General features: G+C 43.3%; 1 protein-coding gene across 6 annotated transcripts in view; it reads right to left on the reverse strand.

Annotated features, from left to right (window-relative positions):
• popdc1 (popeye domain cAMP effector 1) overlaps positions 1 to 13583 on the reverse strand; it is a 69636-nt gene that overhangs the window by 25456 nt on the left and 30597 nt on the right. For 5 of the 6 annotated variants that reach the window (XM_072499873.1, XM_072499875.1, XM_072499876.1 and 2 more), the window contains exons 1-3: positions 10251 to 10452; positions 9303 to 9569; positions 3560 to 3684 (exon numbers count right to left, since the gene is read on the reverse strand). In XM_072499873.1, coding sequence (XP_072355974.1) covers positions 3560 to 3684; positions 9303 to 9549 — 372 coding nt within the window. In that variant the 5' untranslated portion in view covers positions 9550 to 9569; positions 10251 to 10452. Of the gene's footprint in view, positions 1 to 3559; positions 3685 to 9302; positions 9570 to 10250; positions 10453 to 13031; positions 13044 to 13583 lie in introns of those variants that run through there. The other variant, XM_072499877.1, reaches the window with a different exon arrangement.

Raw genomic sequence — 13583 nt, forward strand, 5'->3', positions numbered from 1 at the left:
CATGGATCAGCCATAATCCCACTGAGATGTGCATCTTTATATCAATGAGCTTAAAAAGTGGATGATGCCAGGCTCCAATTAAGACTTTAATGATATCTAAGGCAATGACAGATGATTTGTTTAACTATACAAGAATAGAGTTGCAGATATGCATTACATAAACATCACGATGGCCAGTGGAATGATTCTGCCAGAACATTCAAAGTAATGGATAATTTGACAGTAACAGCAGCTTTCAACAGTTTAGCAAATACTGCTGTAAAGCAACAGAGGTATATTTAGAAAGCCAAGAGGGATAACCCTTTTTTCATTGGGTAAAAGTAAACAAGATAATAATAATCTTTTTATTGTCACAAGTAGGCTTACATTAACACTGCAATGAAGTTATTGTGAAAAGCCCCTAGTCGCCACATTCTGGCGCCTGCTCGGGTACCCAGAGGGGGAATTCAGAATTCTCAGCTGGTACGGGAATTGAACCCACGATGCTGGCCTTGTTCTGCATCACAAACCAGCTGTCTCTCCACTGAGTAAAACCAGCCCATCCTTTTAAGATCTTCCTTTTAATAAAAATACAATTAGCAACTCCAACAGTGGATCTACAGAAACTACAAGCAAAGATAAAGCCAGCTTGAGATGTGTCAGATTGATCAAGAGAAAGTTGCAAGAGGCAGATTTTCTTTCAGAGTCAGCAGAATGGGTATGAATCAGGATGCAGAAATAGAAAAGCTCCCATGCGAATTGAAGGGATATTTGGGGGACTGCCACAGATGCTGCTAAGTAGTAAACATTATTTTATAAATTGCAGTGAACTGCTTTTTTAAAAAACATATCACACAGGGCAGCATGGTTCTGCAGTAGTTAGCACTGCTGCCTCACGCCGCCGAGGTCCCTGGTTCGATCCCGACACCAGGTCACTGTCCATGTGGAGTTTGCACATTCTCTCAGTGTCTGTGTGGGTCTCACCCCGACAACCCAAAGATGTGCAGGGTAGGTGGATTGGCCCCTTAATTGGAAAAAACATGATTGGGTACTCCAAATATAGAAAAATAATAAAACATATCACGCTTTCTTTTCATCCACACCCAAGAAGGGGCAACAACGAATCTCCTCCTTAGCCTCCAATGAAAAGTGGCCGTCCTCCTCTGAAGGACAGCATCTGGCCATTCAACATGGTCAAAATGACAAACACAAAGACAGGTATGTGGACTTGGTCGCAGATCAGTGATGATCTAATTGAATGCTGGAACAGACTCAAGGGGCTAACTGGTAAATTCTTGTTCCGAGAAATCCTACGAGAGCAAAACATCAATACCTGGAGAACCAAGCTTAGATCTTTTCATTCCATATTTTATGAGTATTGAAGCTTCACCCTGCTCTATTTTCATTCGATGATTCTACTTCGAGGAAACATATTATTAAGAGCCTTGGGCATTGACGGAGCTGCTGCCAAAGTATCATAAATTCAACAGCCCAGATTTTGCAGCCAATGGAGAAGCAAGACCTCAGAAAGCTACCTACAATGATCTAGTGACCTCTTTTGATGGAAATTTCCTTTTCCAATGGTAGTTTATATCTGTCACCAAGTCATAGGATGTTTTATCTTGCAGCAGCAGTGATGTCAGCAAGCAGGAGCAACCAACCAGATAAACTAGCATGTTAAAACCACTTAAAATCTTTCTCTTTTAAATTAAAATGTTAGGCAGCAAACCAAATGATTTGATTGTATTAAGATATAAGCTAAAATAAATGTATGTTTTTAAAACATCAATCACCGGCGAGGAATTTGACTTTCCACAAATATAAAATGAGCTTTTCAGGGCCAGTAAGGGTATGAAGTTAATATGCCATTGAAAACTCAATTACACCTCATTCACAAGGTACAACTTTTTCAAGGGTTTGTACGTTTCTACACGGTTAGTTTTGCTGTAAATTTTTGTCAAATCATGATTGAAACGGAGACTGTAGTTAGTGTGAACCTTTCTACGGAGGTGCACGATTCAATTACAGAAACTTCTGAATCTCTGTATTGTCCTGTGCACGTCGGGACTCCCGATGTTGACAGTTTCAGTGGAGTAATCACAGCGAGTGCTGATGCCATCATTGTCATAGCAAAATCCGGGACAAGATTTATTGACTGAAAATTCTTCCAATTCACATAGTTGTATTTTGTGCTCCAAGTCAGAGTAGCTTTCCAAGACAGAATTTTGCCATTTTTTTTAAAGAGAGGAAGATTAATCAAAACTATTTGTACTTAAGTGAAACAATTTCTCCATAAATGGAGTTTTAAAAGATTTTGCTTAAATTTTTTGACCCGTTGGGGAATAATCCAAACATCCGCACCAATGAGGCAGCAATAACAACATGACATATTTCCCATGCCAACAAAGAGTTGTCCTCTGATGTGCGCCTCGTTTATCAAAGGGTACTTACTCTGGATGCTGCTTCCATCCAGCATTCAGCGGCAATTTCAAAATTTTAGTACTGGGCAAAGACTTCACACTTAAAAGATTGAAAGCAAACAGCCATCGAGTGTAATTTTCACTGTCAAAACACTTATGCACTCTTTTTGTTTTAAAGAGTACCCAATTATTTTTTTTTCTAATTAAGGGGCAATTTAGCGTAGCCAATCCACCTAACCTGCACATAATTGTGTTGTGGGGGTGAAACCCACCCAGACACGTTAAGAAGGGTTCGCTTTAATTGGTAGAGGGATTGAGTTTCGGAGCCATGAGGTCATGTTGCAGCCGCATTTGGAGTATTGCGTGCAATTCTGGTCGCTGCATTATATGAAGGATGTGGAAGCATTGGAAAGGGTGCAGAGGAGATTTACCAGAATGTTGCCTGGTATGGAGGGAAGATCTTATGAGGAAAGGCTGAGGGACTTGAGGCTGTTTTCGTTTGAGAGAAGGTTAAGAGGTGACTTAATTGAGGCATACAAGATGATCAGAGGATTGGATAGGGTGGACAGTGAGAGCCTTTTTCCTCGGATAGTGAATGAATGAATGAATGAAATGAATGAATGAATGAAATGGTGATGTCTAGCATGAGGGGACATAGCTTTAAATTGAGGAGAGATAGATGTAGGACAAATGTCAGAGGTAGGTTCTTTACTCAGAGAGTAGTAAGGGAGTGGAATGCCCTGCCTGCAACAGTAGTGAACTCGCCACCAGTAAGGGCATTCAAATGGTCATTGGATAGACATATGGATGATAAGGGAATAGTGTAGATGGGCTTTAGAGTGGTTTCACAGGTCGGCGCAACATCGAGGGCCGAAGGGCCTATACTGCGCTGTAATGTTCTATGTTCAGACACGGGGAGAATGTGCAAACTCCACACGGACAATGACCCAGGACCGGGATTCAAACCCGGGTCCTCAGCGCCGTGGACAGCAATGCCAATCACTGCGCCACATGCCACCCACACTTATGCACTCTTTTAATATGGTTGTTAATGTGTTCGTATCCTAAATAGCAGACAACAGGACTTCAGCAGACATCAGAATGCATGAATAGAAGCTATCAAAGGTAAATAACCCTCGGAAATAGTGGATTATACTTACCGGCCTCTTTTTGTACAACAGATAGACCAAATGTAACATGTTGAGAATAAGAAAGAGAGAGTTCCAGATCAGTATGTCTAAAGCGCATCGATAAAGCGCTGCCCACACAATGAAGAGCGCACAACCTGTGAACGGAAAAATCAAATCCAGTGAAGCTACAAAAAGTCTTATGCAGGTGCCAAGTACAGGGGGAAGATGGCCTAAAGGGAAAAGAACATACAAAGATACATAGCTATAAATGACAATTATACAAACTAAGGCAGTCAATCTGTCTACTATTTTAAAACATAACCCATTTAAAATAAATGATGAACTTGCCTGCAGTCATTTCCAGGCTGAATTGAATACTAAATAGCTGGCACTGCTCAATTGAGCAGGTCTCTTTTTTTTTTAAATTGTTTATGGGATGTAGATGTCACTGGATGGGCCAGCATTTATTGCCCAACTCTAACTGCTCTACAACGGAGTGGCTTGCTAGGCCATTTCAGAGGACATTTAAGAGTCAACCACATTGCTACATCATAAACCATGAAGGATAAACATTAGGGCGGCATGTGACACAGTGGATAGCACTGGGGCTGTGGCGCTGAGGACCCAGGTTTGAAACCTGGCTCTGGATCACTGTTCGTGTGGAGTTTGCAAATTCTCCCCACCTCTGCCTGGGTTTCACCCCCACAACCCAAAATGTGCAGGTTAGGTGGAGTGGCCACGTTAAATTACCCCTTAATTGGAAAAAAAAATAATTGGGTGCTCTAAATTTATTTATAAAAAATGAAGGGTAGACTTTCTATTTATCATAGCTCAAGGATTTTAATTACCACCTTAAACGTATTACTATACGTTTGCAGCGTACATAATTTTCAGCCATAGAAATACTAAAAAGAAATCACCAGAGGTAGGTCATGCATCACTAGGGTTGTGCGGGTCAAAGGTTTAGTGCACCAATATTAAAATCCGGCAGCAGCGATGAAGGAAGGAAACGCGTTCACACAACCTTGTGGGAAAAATGTAGAGGAACAAATTTGCAAAGAAATTTACAGAGAGGTGCAAGAATTATATGGTAGTTACAATGGGAGGCTTTAGCTATTTGAAAATAGACTGGACTAGTAGTGGTATAGAGAGAGGCAAAAGAGCCTAGAATGGGGTTAAGAAAGTTTTCGACAGTGGTATATTTCCATTCCAATGAGATACGAGGCACTGCTAGATCTGGTTCTTGGGAATGAGGCGGGCCAAGTGGATCAAATGTCAATAGGAGAACATTTAGTGGACGGCAATCTTTGTATCATGATGCTTAGGTTTCATATGTAAAAAGACAAAGAACAATCCAGAGAAAGAACTCTTAATTGGGAAAAAGCCAACTTCAATGGGGGAAGAATGGGGCCCTTAGTGTTGGGTGGGGTTACTGGGTTATGGGGATAGGGTGGAGGTGTTGACCTTGGGTAGGGTGCTCTTTCCAAGAGCCGGTGCAGACTCGATGGGCCGAATGGCCTCCTTCTGCACTGTAAATTCTATGATAATCTATGATATGAAAGAATGATTCCTCTTTATTTGGCCTCGATCCAAAATAGAACTGAACAAGTGGAGAACCAGGCTGAATACAGAAGGTTCAGAGGCAAGTTAAACAGGAAATAAGACAAGCAAAGAGGGAGTGTGAAAATAGACAGCAGCTAACATAAAAGGGAATCTCAGTCTCCTGAAGGGATACAAATGGTAAAAGAAGAAATGGGGCCAATTAGGGATTTAAAATGTAATTAATACATAGAGGTAGGTATTAAATGGCAAGACATTAAATGAATATTTCCCATATGTCATCAGCAAGGAAGAAGATGCTACCTAGGTTTTGGTGAAAGAGGTAATTAAGAACTAGATGTGCTTAATTTGGGCCAGCATTTATTGCCCATCCCCTTGTTGCCCTCAAGAAGCTGCTGAGCTGTCTTCATGAAACACTGCATTCTGTGAGGTGTCAGGCTGTAAGGAAAGGAGTTCCAGGATTTTGACCCAGTGACAGTGGAGGAAAGGCCATACAGTTCCAAGTCAGGATGGTGTGAGATTTGGAGGGAAACTTGCAGGTGGTGGTGTTCCCAGGTATCTGCTACTCTTGTCCTTCTATGTGGTAAAGGTTGTCGGTATGGAAGCTGCTGCCAAAGGAGCCTTGGTGAGGTTTTTTTTTTAAAGTTAGGCAATGTTTTATTTTAAATGTTACAATAAAGGCACATATTTGATCTGCCAACATTAGTTTACCAATAACTTCAGACTTAAAGACATAGCTCTATCATGCAAAATGTCTTGCGGATGGAGCCTTGGTGAGTTGCTGCAGTGCATCTTGTAGATGGTACACACTGCTGCTACTGTGCTGGGCGTCTGTTCTGCCAGTGCGACAGGCCAAACCCAGTGAGACAGGCCAAACCCAGTGACAGTGATCCCTGGGACATTGTCCATAAAGAATGATTCAGCAGTATGACTATGTCACTTGATGAGTCTGGGGGATACCTCTCCCAATTTTGGCACAAGCCACTAGATGTTACTGAGAAGGTGAGAGTTAGTGTCGACAGGGCTTGCTTTGCTGTTGTTTGTTGCTTCCCGTGGTCTGATGGTGGCCCTAGGTCAATGTCAGGTGGTCTGTCTGGTTTCATTCCTTTTTTAAGGTTTTTGTAGTGGTTTGGTACACCCGAGTGCCTAGGTAGGCTATTTCAGAGGGTGTTTTAAGAGTCAACCACATTGCTGTGGGACTGGAGTCAGATGGAGGCCAGACTATGTGAGGACGGCAGACATCCTTTTCCAAGGAAACCTCTGGGCATTAATGAACCAGGTGGGTTTTTATGACAGTTGACAATGGTTTCATGCCCAACATTAGACAAACAGTTTTAATTACAGATTCAACTGAAGTTAAATTCCACCAACAGCAGTGTTCCCAATGCATTGGTCTTGGCCCCTGGACTACTAGCTCAGTGACATTCCCAATTTTCTCACAATGGACAAGTGGTAGATGAAATTCAATGCAAAGTTTGAAGTGATTCATCTCCAAGTGGAGACAGTGGATTAGTAACCCAGAGATCCAGGCTAATGTTCTATGGGTTTAAATCTCACCATGGTAACAAAATCTGGAATGGAAAATTAGTCTCAGTAATGGCGAACAAAACCAGGTTCACTAATGTCCCTTAGAGAAGGAAATCCTTACCTGGTCTGGCCTACATGTGACTCCAGATCCACAGCAATATGGTTGGCTCTGAAATGTCACTAAAAAGAGTCCACTGAAATGGTTTAGCAAACCACTCAGTTCAAGAGCTGTTAGGATAGGCAACAAATGCTAGCCTTGATAGCAATGTCCATATTTCATGAAAGAAAAAGAATTGGTACAAAGGAGGAGGAGAGACAGTATAAACTAACGGGTAGAATTCTAAAGGGGGTGCAGTAGCAGAGGGACCCGGGTGTACATGTTCCTGGATGTATAAATAATAGAAGGTGGCAGGTCAGGTCGAGAGAGCAGTTAATAAAGTTTACAGTAACCTTGGCTTTATTAAAAGGGGCATAGAATACAACAGCAAGGAGGTTATGTTCAGCCTTAACTGGAGTATTCTGGCCAGTTCTGGAAAGATGCGAAGTCATAGGAGCGGGTGCAGAAAGTAAGGAACTACAGTTCATAGATAGACTGGAGAAGATGGGACTGTCTTCATTGGAGAAGGCAGAAGTGATTTGATTGAGGTATGCAAAATCATAAGAGACCTGGCTAGAGCATGAACAATTGTTCCCATTGGTGGAAGGATCAAGAATGAGGGGGTATGAATCTAAGGTTATTGGCAAAAGCAATGGTGGCACAGTGGTTAGCACTGCTGCCTCACAGCACCAGGGACCCGGGTTTGATTCTGACCTCAGGTCACTGTGCGGAGTTTGCACTTTCTCCCTGTGTCTGCGTGGGTTTCCTCCGGGGACTCCAGTTTCCTCCCACAGTCCAAAGATGTGCAGGTTAGGTGAATTGGCCATGCAAATTACCCCTTGGTGTCCAAAAGGTTAGGTGGGGCTACAGGGTTGCACGAATACGGCGGGGAGTGGACCTAGATAGGGTGCTCTATCGGAGCAAGGGTCGTTGCAGACTCAATGGGCCGAATGGCCTTCTTCTGCATTGTAGGGATTCTATGAGACAGGAGGAGAAACATTTTCTTGCAGCCAGTGCTTACGATCTGGAATGCCTGATAACGTGCAGGAGGCCAGGTTCAGTGGGGCATTCAACAAGGAATTGGAATCATATCTAAAATGGAAGAATGTGCAGAGTTACAGGGAAACAGTGTCGGTAGGGCACTAGGTGCATTGCTCATTTGGAAAGGCGGCACAGACATGACGGGCCAAATGGCCTCCCCCTGTGCTGTTCTGCAGTTCAGTCATAGAATCACTACAGTGCTGGGGAGGCCATTCGGCCCATCAAGACTGCACTGACCCTCTGAAAAAATCCCTGCCTAAGCCCACTCCCCCACACTATCCCCATAACTCAGTAACCCCACCTAACCATTTGGACACTAAGGAGCAATTTAGCATGGCCAATCCATCTAATGTTTTATAGTTTCTTTTAAGTTCATGATATTTCAACTTCCTGCAGCCATAAACATTGTCTAATTCCCCAATGTCATTTTCCCTATCCCGTATGTCTGGCTTTCTTCAGTTTGCATTCTTATGCGATCTGGCTTCCCTTCTTTTTCCCGTTGACTTAATTCCTCACATATTCTTCTAATCTCTTAGATACACCCTTAGTGTAATCTAAAAATTTTAAGCATGCCAATACTTGAAATATTAACTTTGCCATTCTACATTGCAGATACTGCCACACTGTACACAATGCTGTGGGATAGCCACAGTTATTACATGGAACTGATTAAGCCAAACTTAAGCAAAACTTATTTTCCCCAGCCAAAGTTGTCGATTTGCAGAACTGATGACTGGCTGTGCCTATGACTCACTATGCCTTAAGTGCATGTCATGTCCGTGTCTCACTGTGTCTTAAGTATATATTACCCATTATTACAGGGTCGGGGGCAGCAGGGTTGCGCAATAGTTAGCACTCCTGCCTCACGGCGCCGAGGTCCCAGGTTCGATCCCGGCTCTGGGTCACTGTCAGTGTGGAATTCGCACATTCTCCCTGTGTTTGCGTGGGTTTCACCCCCACAACCCAAAGATGTGCAGAGTAGGTGGATTGGCCATGCTAAATTGCCCCTTAATTGGAAAAATAAATTGGGTACGCTAAATTTATACAAAAAAAAAATCAAAAAAATAATTTACAGGGTCAGCACAACCCCATTGGATTAAAAGCACATTAGAATAAAACCCTAGAATTCATACAGTGCAAAAGGAGGCCATTCGGCCAATCAAGTCTGCACTGACCCTGTGAAAGAGCACCCCACACAGGCCCACATCCCCATAATACTCTAACCCCACCTAACCTGCAGATCTTTGGACACAAAGGGGCAATTTTGTTTTATCATGGCCAATCCACCTAACCTGCACATCTTTGGGCTGTGGAAGGAAACGCAGATACGGGGAGAAAGTGCAAACTCCACACAAAACAGTGACCCAAGGCCAGAATTGAACCCGGATCACTGGCACTATGAGGCAGCAGTACTAACCACTGTGCCACCCATTGTTCCTACCAACAAATCTTAGTAGTTATATTATGCCTACCAATCTCACGAGTAGGGGTTGACCCAGACTCACAGAACGTCTCCCTCTCTCCCATTTTCTCCAACTCGCTACTTACCTATGCTCATCATAGCGCGGAGAAGTATCATGTGGATCTTAACGGTAGTAGGAATAAGCAGCCCGATGGCGAAGCAGAAGTTGGCGACATGAAAGACTAAATGGTGGATTTCTTTCCAGTTGTCACAGCTTTCGGTCTGATTGGAAATCGGAGCCATCCTAGTGCTGAAGGCATAATCCGAAGGAGCAGAGGTGGCATTCTCCAAAAGGAAGCTGAATACCCAGCGACTGTCTGGTGTAACATTCATTGTGCAAAACCTAAAAAACACTAAACGGAAATACATCAACATCATGGTATGTTAACATGGGGAAGGGGCATGCCCGAGAGCTCACTTCCCGGGGACCATACAGGGGGAGCCGGAGGAGGTGGGGAGAAAGGGGGAGGCAGAAAGGGGGGGGGGGGCAAGAGGACAGAGGCAGATGGGGAGAACTGGCAGCGGGAAGGGAGGAGGGTTGGGAGGGGAGGGCTGACGGGGAGATGGGGGGCAGCAGGGAGATTCCAGGGGAGGGGGCAGACAGGAAGATTGGGGGCAGACAGGGAGATCGGGGGGGGGGGGGGGGGGGGGATTTAGTGTCTGAAATGAATGGGCCATCCTGTGCTTGGAAATTGAGGTATAATTACTGATATATATATATATATATATAAATGTATAAATATATTCTTCCCCTGTATGTGTAGAAGCCACAACTGGATGTATTCCTGCAGCCGGCGCTGGAAGGGCTCTGGCTCCGGGGTCTGCAGAATCTGTTAGCAGATTCTCCCTCACTGTGTCCTGTAATCCACTCCATGTGCAGGCTACACATCTCCCAAAGCAAACATAGCAAACACCTTCACAACTTTCCTTCTAAATTTATCCATCGGGTCCGTGCTGGGAATTCACGAAGTGGCTGAGTGAGGGGGAAGGGGGCGGCTCCAAAGTTCACTTATTAAAACACTGAATAAGTTTACCTTTCCGCAGCCTGTCAGCTTCCAGCCACTTTGAAAGGTCTTCACTTCTGGGGGAATAAAAATGTGCCCGCGAAAGGAGAGAGAGGCCGCAGTGCGAGAGGAGACGGCAAAGAGGCTTGACAAAAAAACAAAATGCTTCAGAGAGCGACGCTGAGCATTGACTAAAATGGACATGAGCAGAACAGCGGAGGCAGCGCCCGGGGCCGCGCTCACACGCGCGCGCGAGCGCTGACGGGCGCGAGCTCACAGTGCAAACGCGCGGTCGCGACCGCGGAGCTCACGGTGCACAGGCGCAGTCTCGCACACATTGCTCATGCGCGGAGTTCGCGGTCCCCGCGGGCGCGCACGCATCACACAGGCGCGGTCCCGCAGACGGACCGGGCAGAGGGAGTCCCACTCAAAGGGATACTTTCTTCTGTTCCTGCCTCAATAAGATTATCCAAGACCAATTTCCAACAATTAATTCTTCTTCGCATCAAAATTATAAGTTTTGTGTTTTCCATAACAAATTGATTCACCATTTTTAAACACCAGAAATAAAAAAAAACACTTTAATTAGCGCCTGTAGATTTTCTATTCACAGAGAGACCGCGGTAGGTGGTGGAGTTTAGTCATGTTCATGTGTAAATCATTTTTTAAAAATACAGCCACGCGCTTGACAGCTTCAATTTTCGGTCACGGTGGTCTCCTTATTGTTTCTTATTTAGTGTTAAGCAAACATAAATATTAACTCAAATATTTAATTTTAACAAGGGTCTTAGGGAGTCAAAATATCAACCCTTCCTCTCACCCCCCCGCCCCTGATGCTGCCAGACCTGTTCATCCTGCATTTTCTGATTTTATTATGTAAATGTTAGCAACAATCATAATAATAATACAGCAAAGCTTTGGATAAGGGGAGAGGTTTGCCACATCTCCACTTTACCGCGGAACACTGGCGGAAAATCTTCACAGGAATGTGTGTGTGTTGCCCTGCAGAAATTACAAGATAAATCAGATTTACAATAACCAGACTGATATACAACAGGAACGGATATCCCAGCAGGATAACTTTGTTTGTACGAGATTAGGTATCTCCCGACATCAAGTATGCACAGACGTGGCTTTCATTTCAACACCAGGACATTAGGCAACATTTATTGCAATCTGGCTTGGGTTGCCTTGAGCGAAAAAAACCTGCCTGCTTCGGACAAACATCTTTTCCCCTGGCACCAAGGGCTTCACAAATAAACAGGACCTGGTGATCGACGAAGATACAATTGTGATTGAGTTTAGGCACAACCTTCCAGTATTTATTATAACTTATTCCACAGTTTTTAGCAATTACTCGGATTAAATCACAATCCATTGTTAAAATGCTGATAAAACAAGTTCATTTAAATTCAGTGAACACTCACGTCATTGCTAGCACTTGAACAAAGTGTGTGATTTTAGTAAGAGTAAACAAAATATTAAACCAAAGAGAAAGTGCTGGAAAATCTCAGCAGGTCTGGCAGCATCAGTAGGGAGAGAAAGAGCTAACGTTTCGAGTCCAGATGACCCTTTGTCAAAGCTCATCTTTGACAAAACGTTGACAAAGGGTCATCTGGACTCGAAACATCCGCTCTTTTCTCTCCCTACTGATGCTGCCAGACGTGCTGAGATTTTCCAGCATTTTGTCTTTGGTTTCAGATTCCAGCATCCGCTGTAATTTGCTTTTCAACAAAATATTAACCCTGTCACATTTTAATTCTTATTATAAAATAAAAATAGATAATACTGGAAACACTCAACAGGTTTTTGCAGTATCTGTGATGAGAGAACATGGAGTAAGCATTTCAGATTTCCAGCATGTTCAGTACTCCCTGTTAGCTTTCTTGTAATGGTGAATGCTATGGGGACAAAGTAGAGTTCATTCAATTTGCACAGAATTCCCAAGTTAATTGTGATTTATTAAGTATGCACTCTGGCTCAATAAGTGGTCTTTATTGAAGTGAGATCCATTAGATATGTTTTATACCTGCTTTCAGTTGCACTTACATGGCCAAATTAGTCTAATGCAAGGCAACCCTGTAGCAAGAAGCATCAGTTAGGCACAATGTTTCAAGCATACTCTAAACATACATTTTCTGCTTTCTAATTTTATGGTCTTGTTACATTTTAAGGTCAAATATTAATGATGTATTGTATTACTTGAAACAATGGATGATGAATAAAGCATGAATTTTATTCAGTCTATTGAAAGGTAAAAATATGTTTAAAAATAATAAAATGTAAAAGCCCCAAAGACAAAATGGAGAAAACTCCTTCAGAAATGATCATCCTACTGTGACTTCTCTTGACAGATTATGCCCAGATATAGGGGTAGCATTTCAATCTTGGATCGACTTGGGCTTCAGGAGTTGCTGAAGGGAGAAGAGTAGTTTAGCCCCAAAGTCAAAGCTGATATTTTTAAGCAGTTTTGAAAATTGAATATTTGCAGGAATTCCATTCGAACTCAGAGGTGATAAGGCGTGTGATGTTTAGCTGTCAGTCCCATTCCCACACTTTAACTCCATACCCAAGTTTGTTTCCCTCCAGTGCCTATCCAGTTTCCTTTTGATAACATTGATCATCCCTGCTTCGACCAGCCTCATGGGCAGCGAGTTGCAGGTCATTAACACATCTTCCTCAAATCCCTCCAGCATCCCTAACTCAAAACCTTAAATGTGTGTCCCTGAGTCCCTGTCCCATCAACTAATGGAAACAGATTTTCTTTGTCTACCTTATCTAAGTATCTAAGCCTGTTATAATCTTATACACCTCTAGGTGTGGCTAGTTTATACATTCCTTTTCTTCAGTATTTCACATTTACCTTGCATTATTTTCAAAGTTGAAAATGCACAGCAAGACTTTGTGCAAGGTACAGAAACAAGGTGGAATGGTCAGCTGTTTAGCGATGCTGGGGTTAGGCATTGGGAGTTCGCTGTACTGAGTGATGGTTTTTGTGTTTGACTTAATAACAAGCTTTATTAGTGTCACAAGTAGACTTACATTAACACTGCAATGAAGTTACTGTGAAAATCCCCTAGTTGCCACACTCCGGCGCCTGTTCGTGTGCACTGAGGGAGAATTCAGAATATCCAATTCACCTAAAAAGCACGTCTTTCGGGACATGTGGGAGGAATTTGGAGCACTTTGCATGGGAACAGGGCGGCATGGTGACACAGTGATTAGCACAGCTTCCTCACAGCACCAGGGACCCCGGTTGGATTCCGGCCTTGGGTGACTTGTGGAGTTTGCATGTTCTGCCCATGTCTGTGTGGCTTTCCTCTGGTTGTTCCAGTTGCACAGTTCAAAGATATGAAAGCTTGG

This window comes from Scyliorhinus torazame, chromosome 4, assembly GCF_047496885.1.
Source record: "Scyliorhinus torazame isolate Kashiwa2021f chromosome 4, sScyTor2.1, whole genome shotgun sequence".
NCBI lineage: Eukaryota > Metazoa > Chordata > Chondrichthyes > Carcharhiniformes > Scyliorhinidae > Scyliorhinus > Scyliorhinus torazame.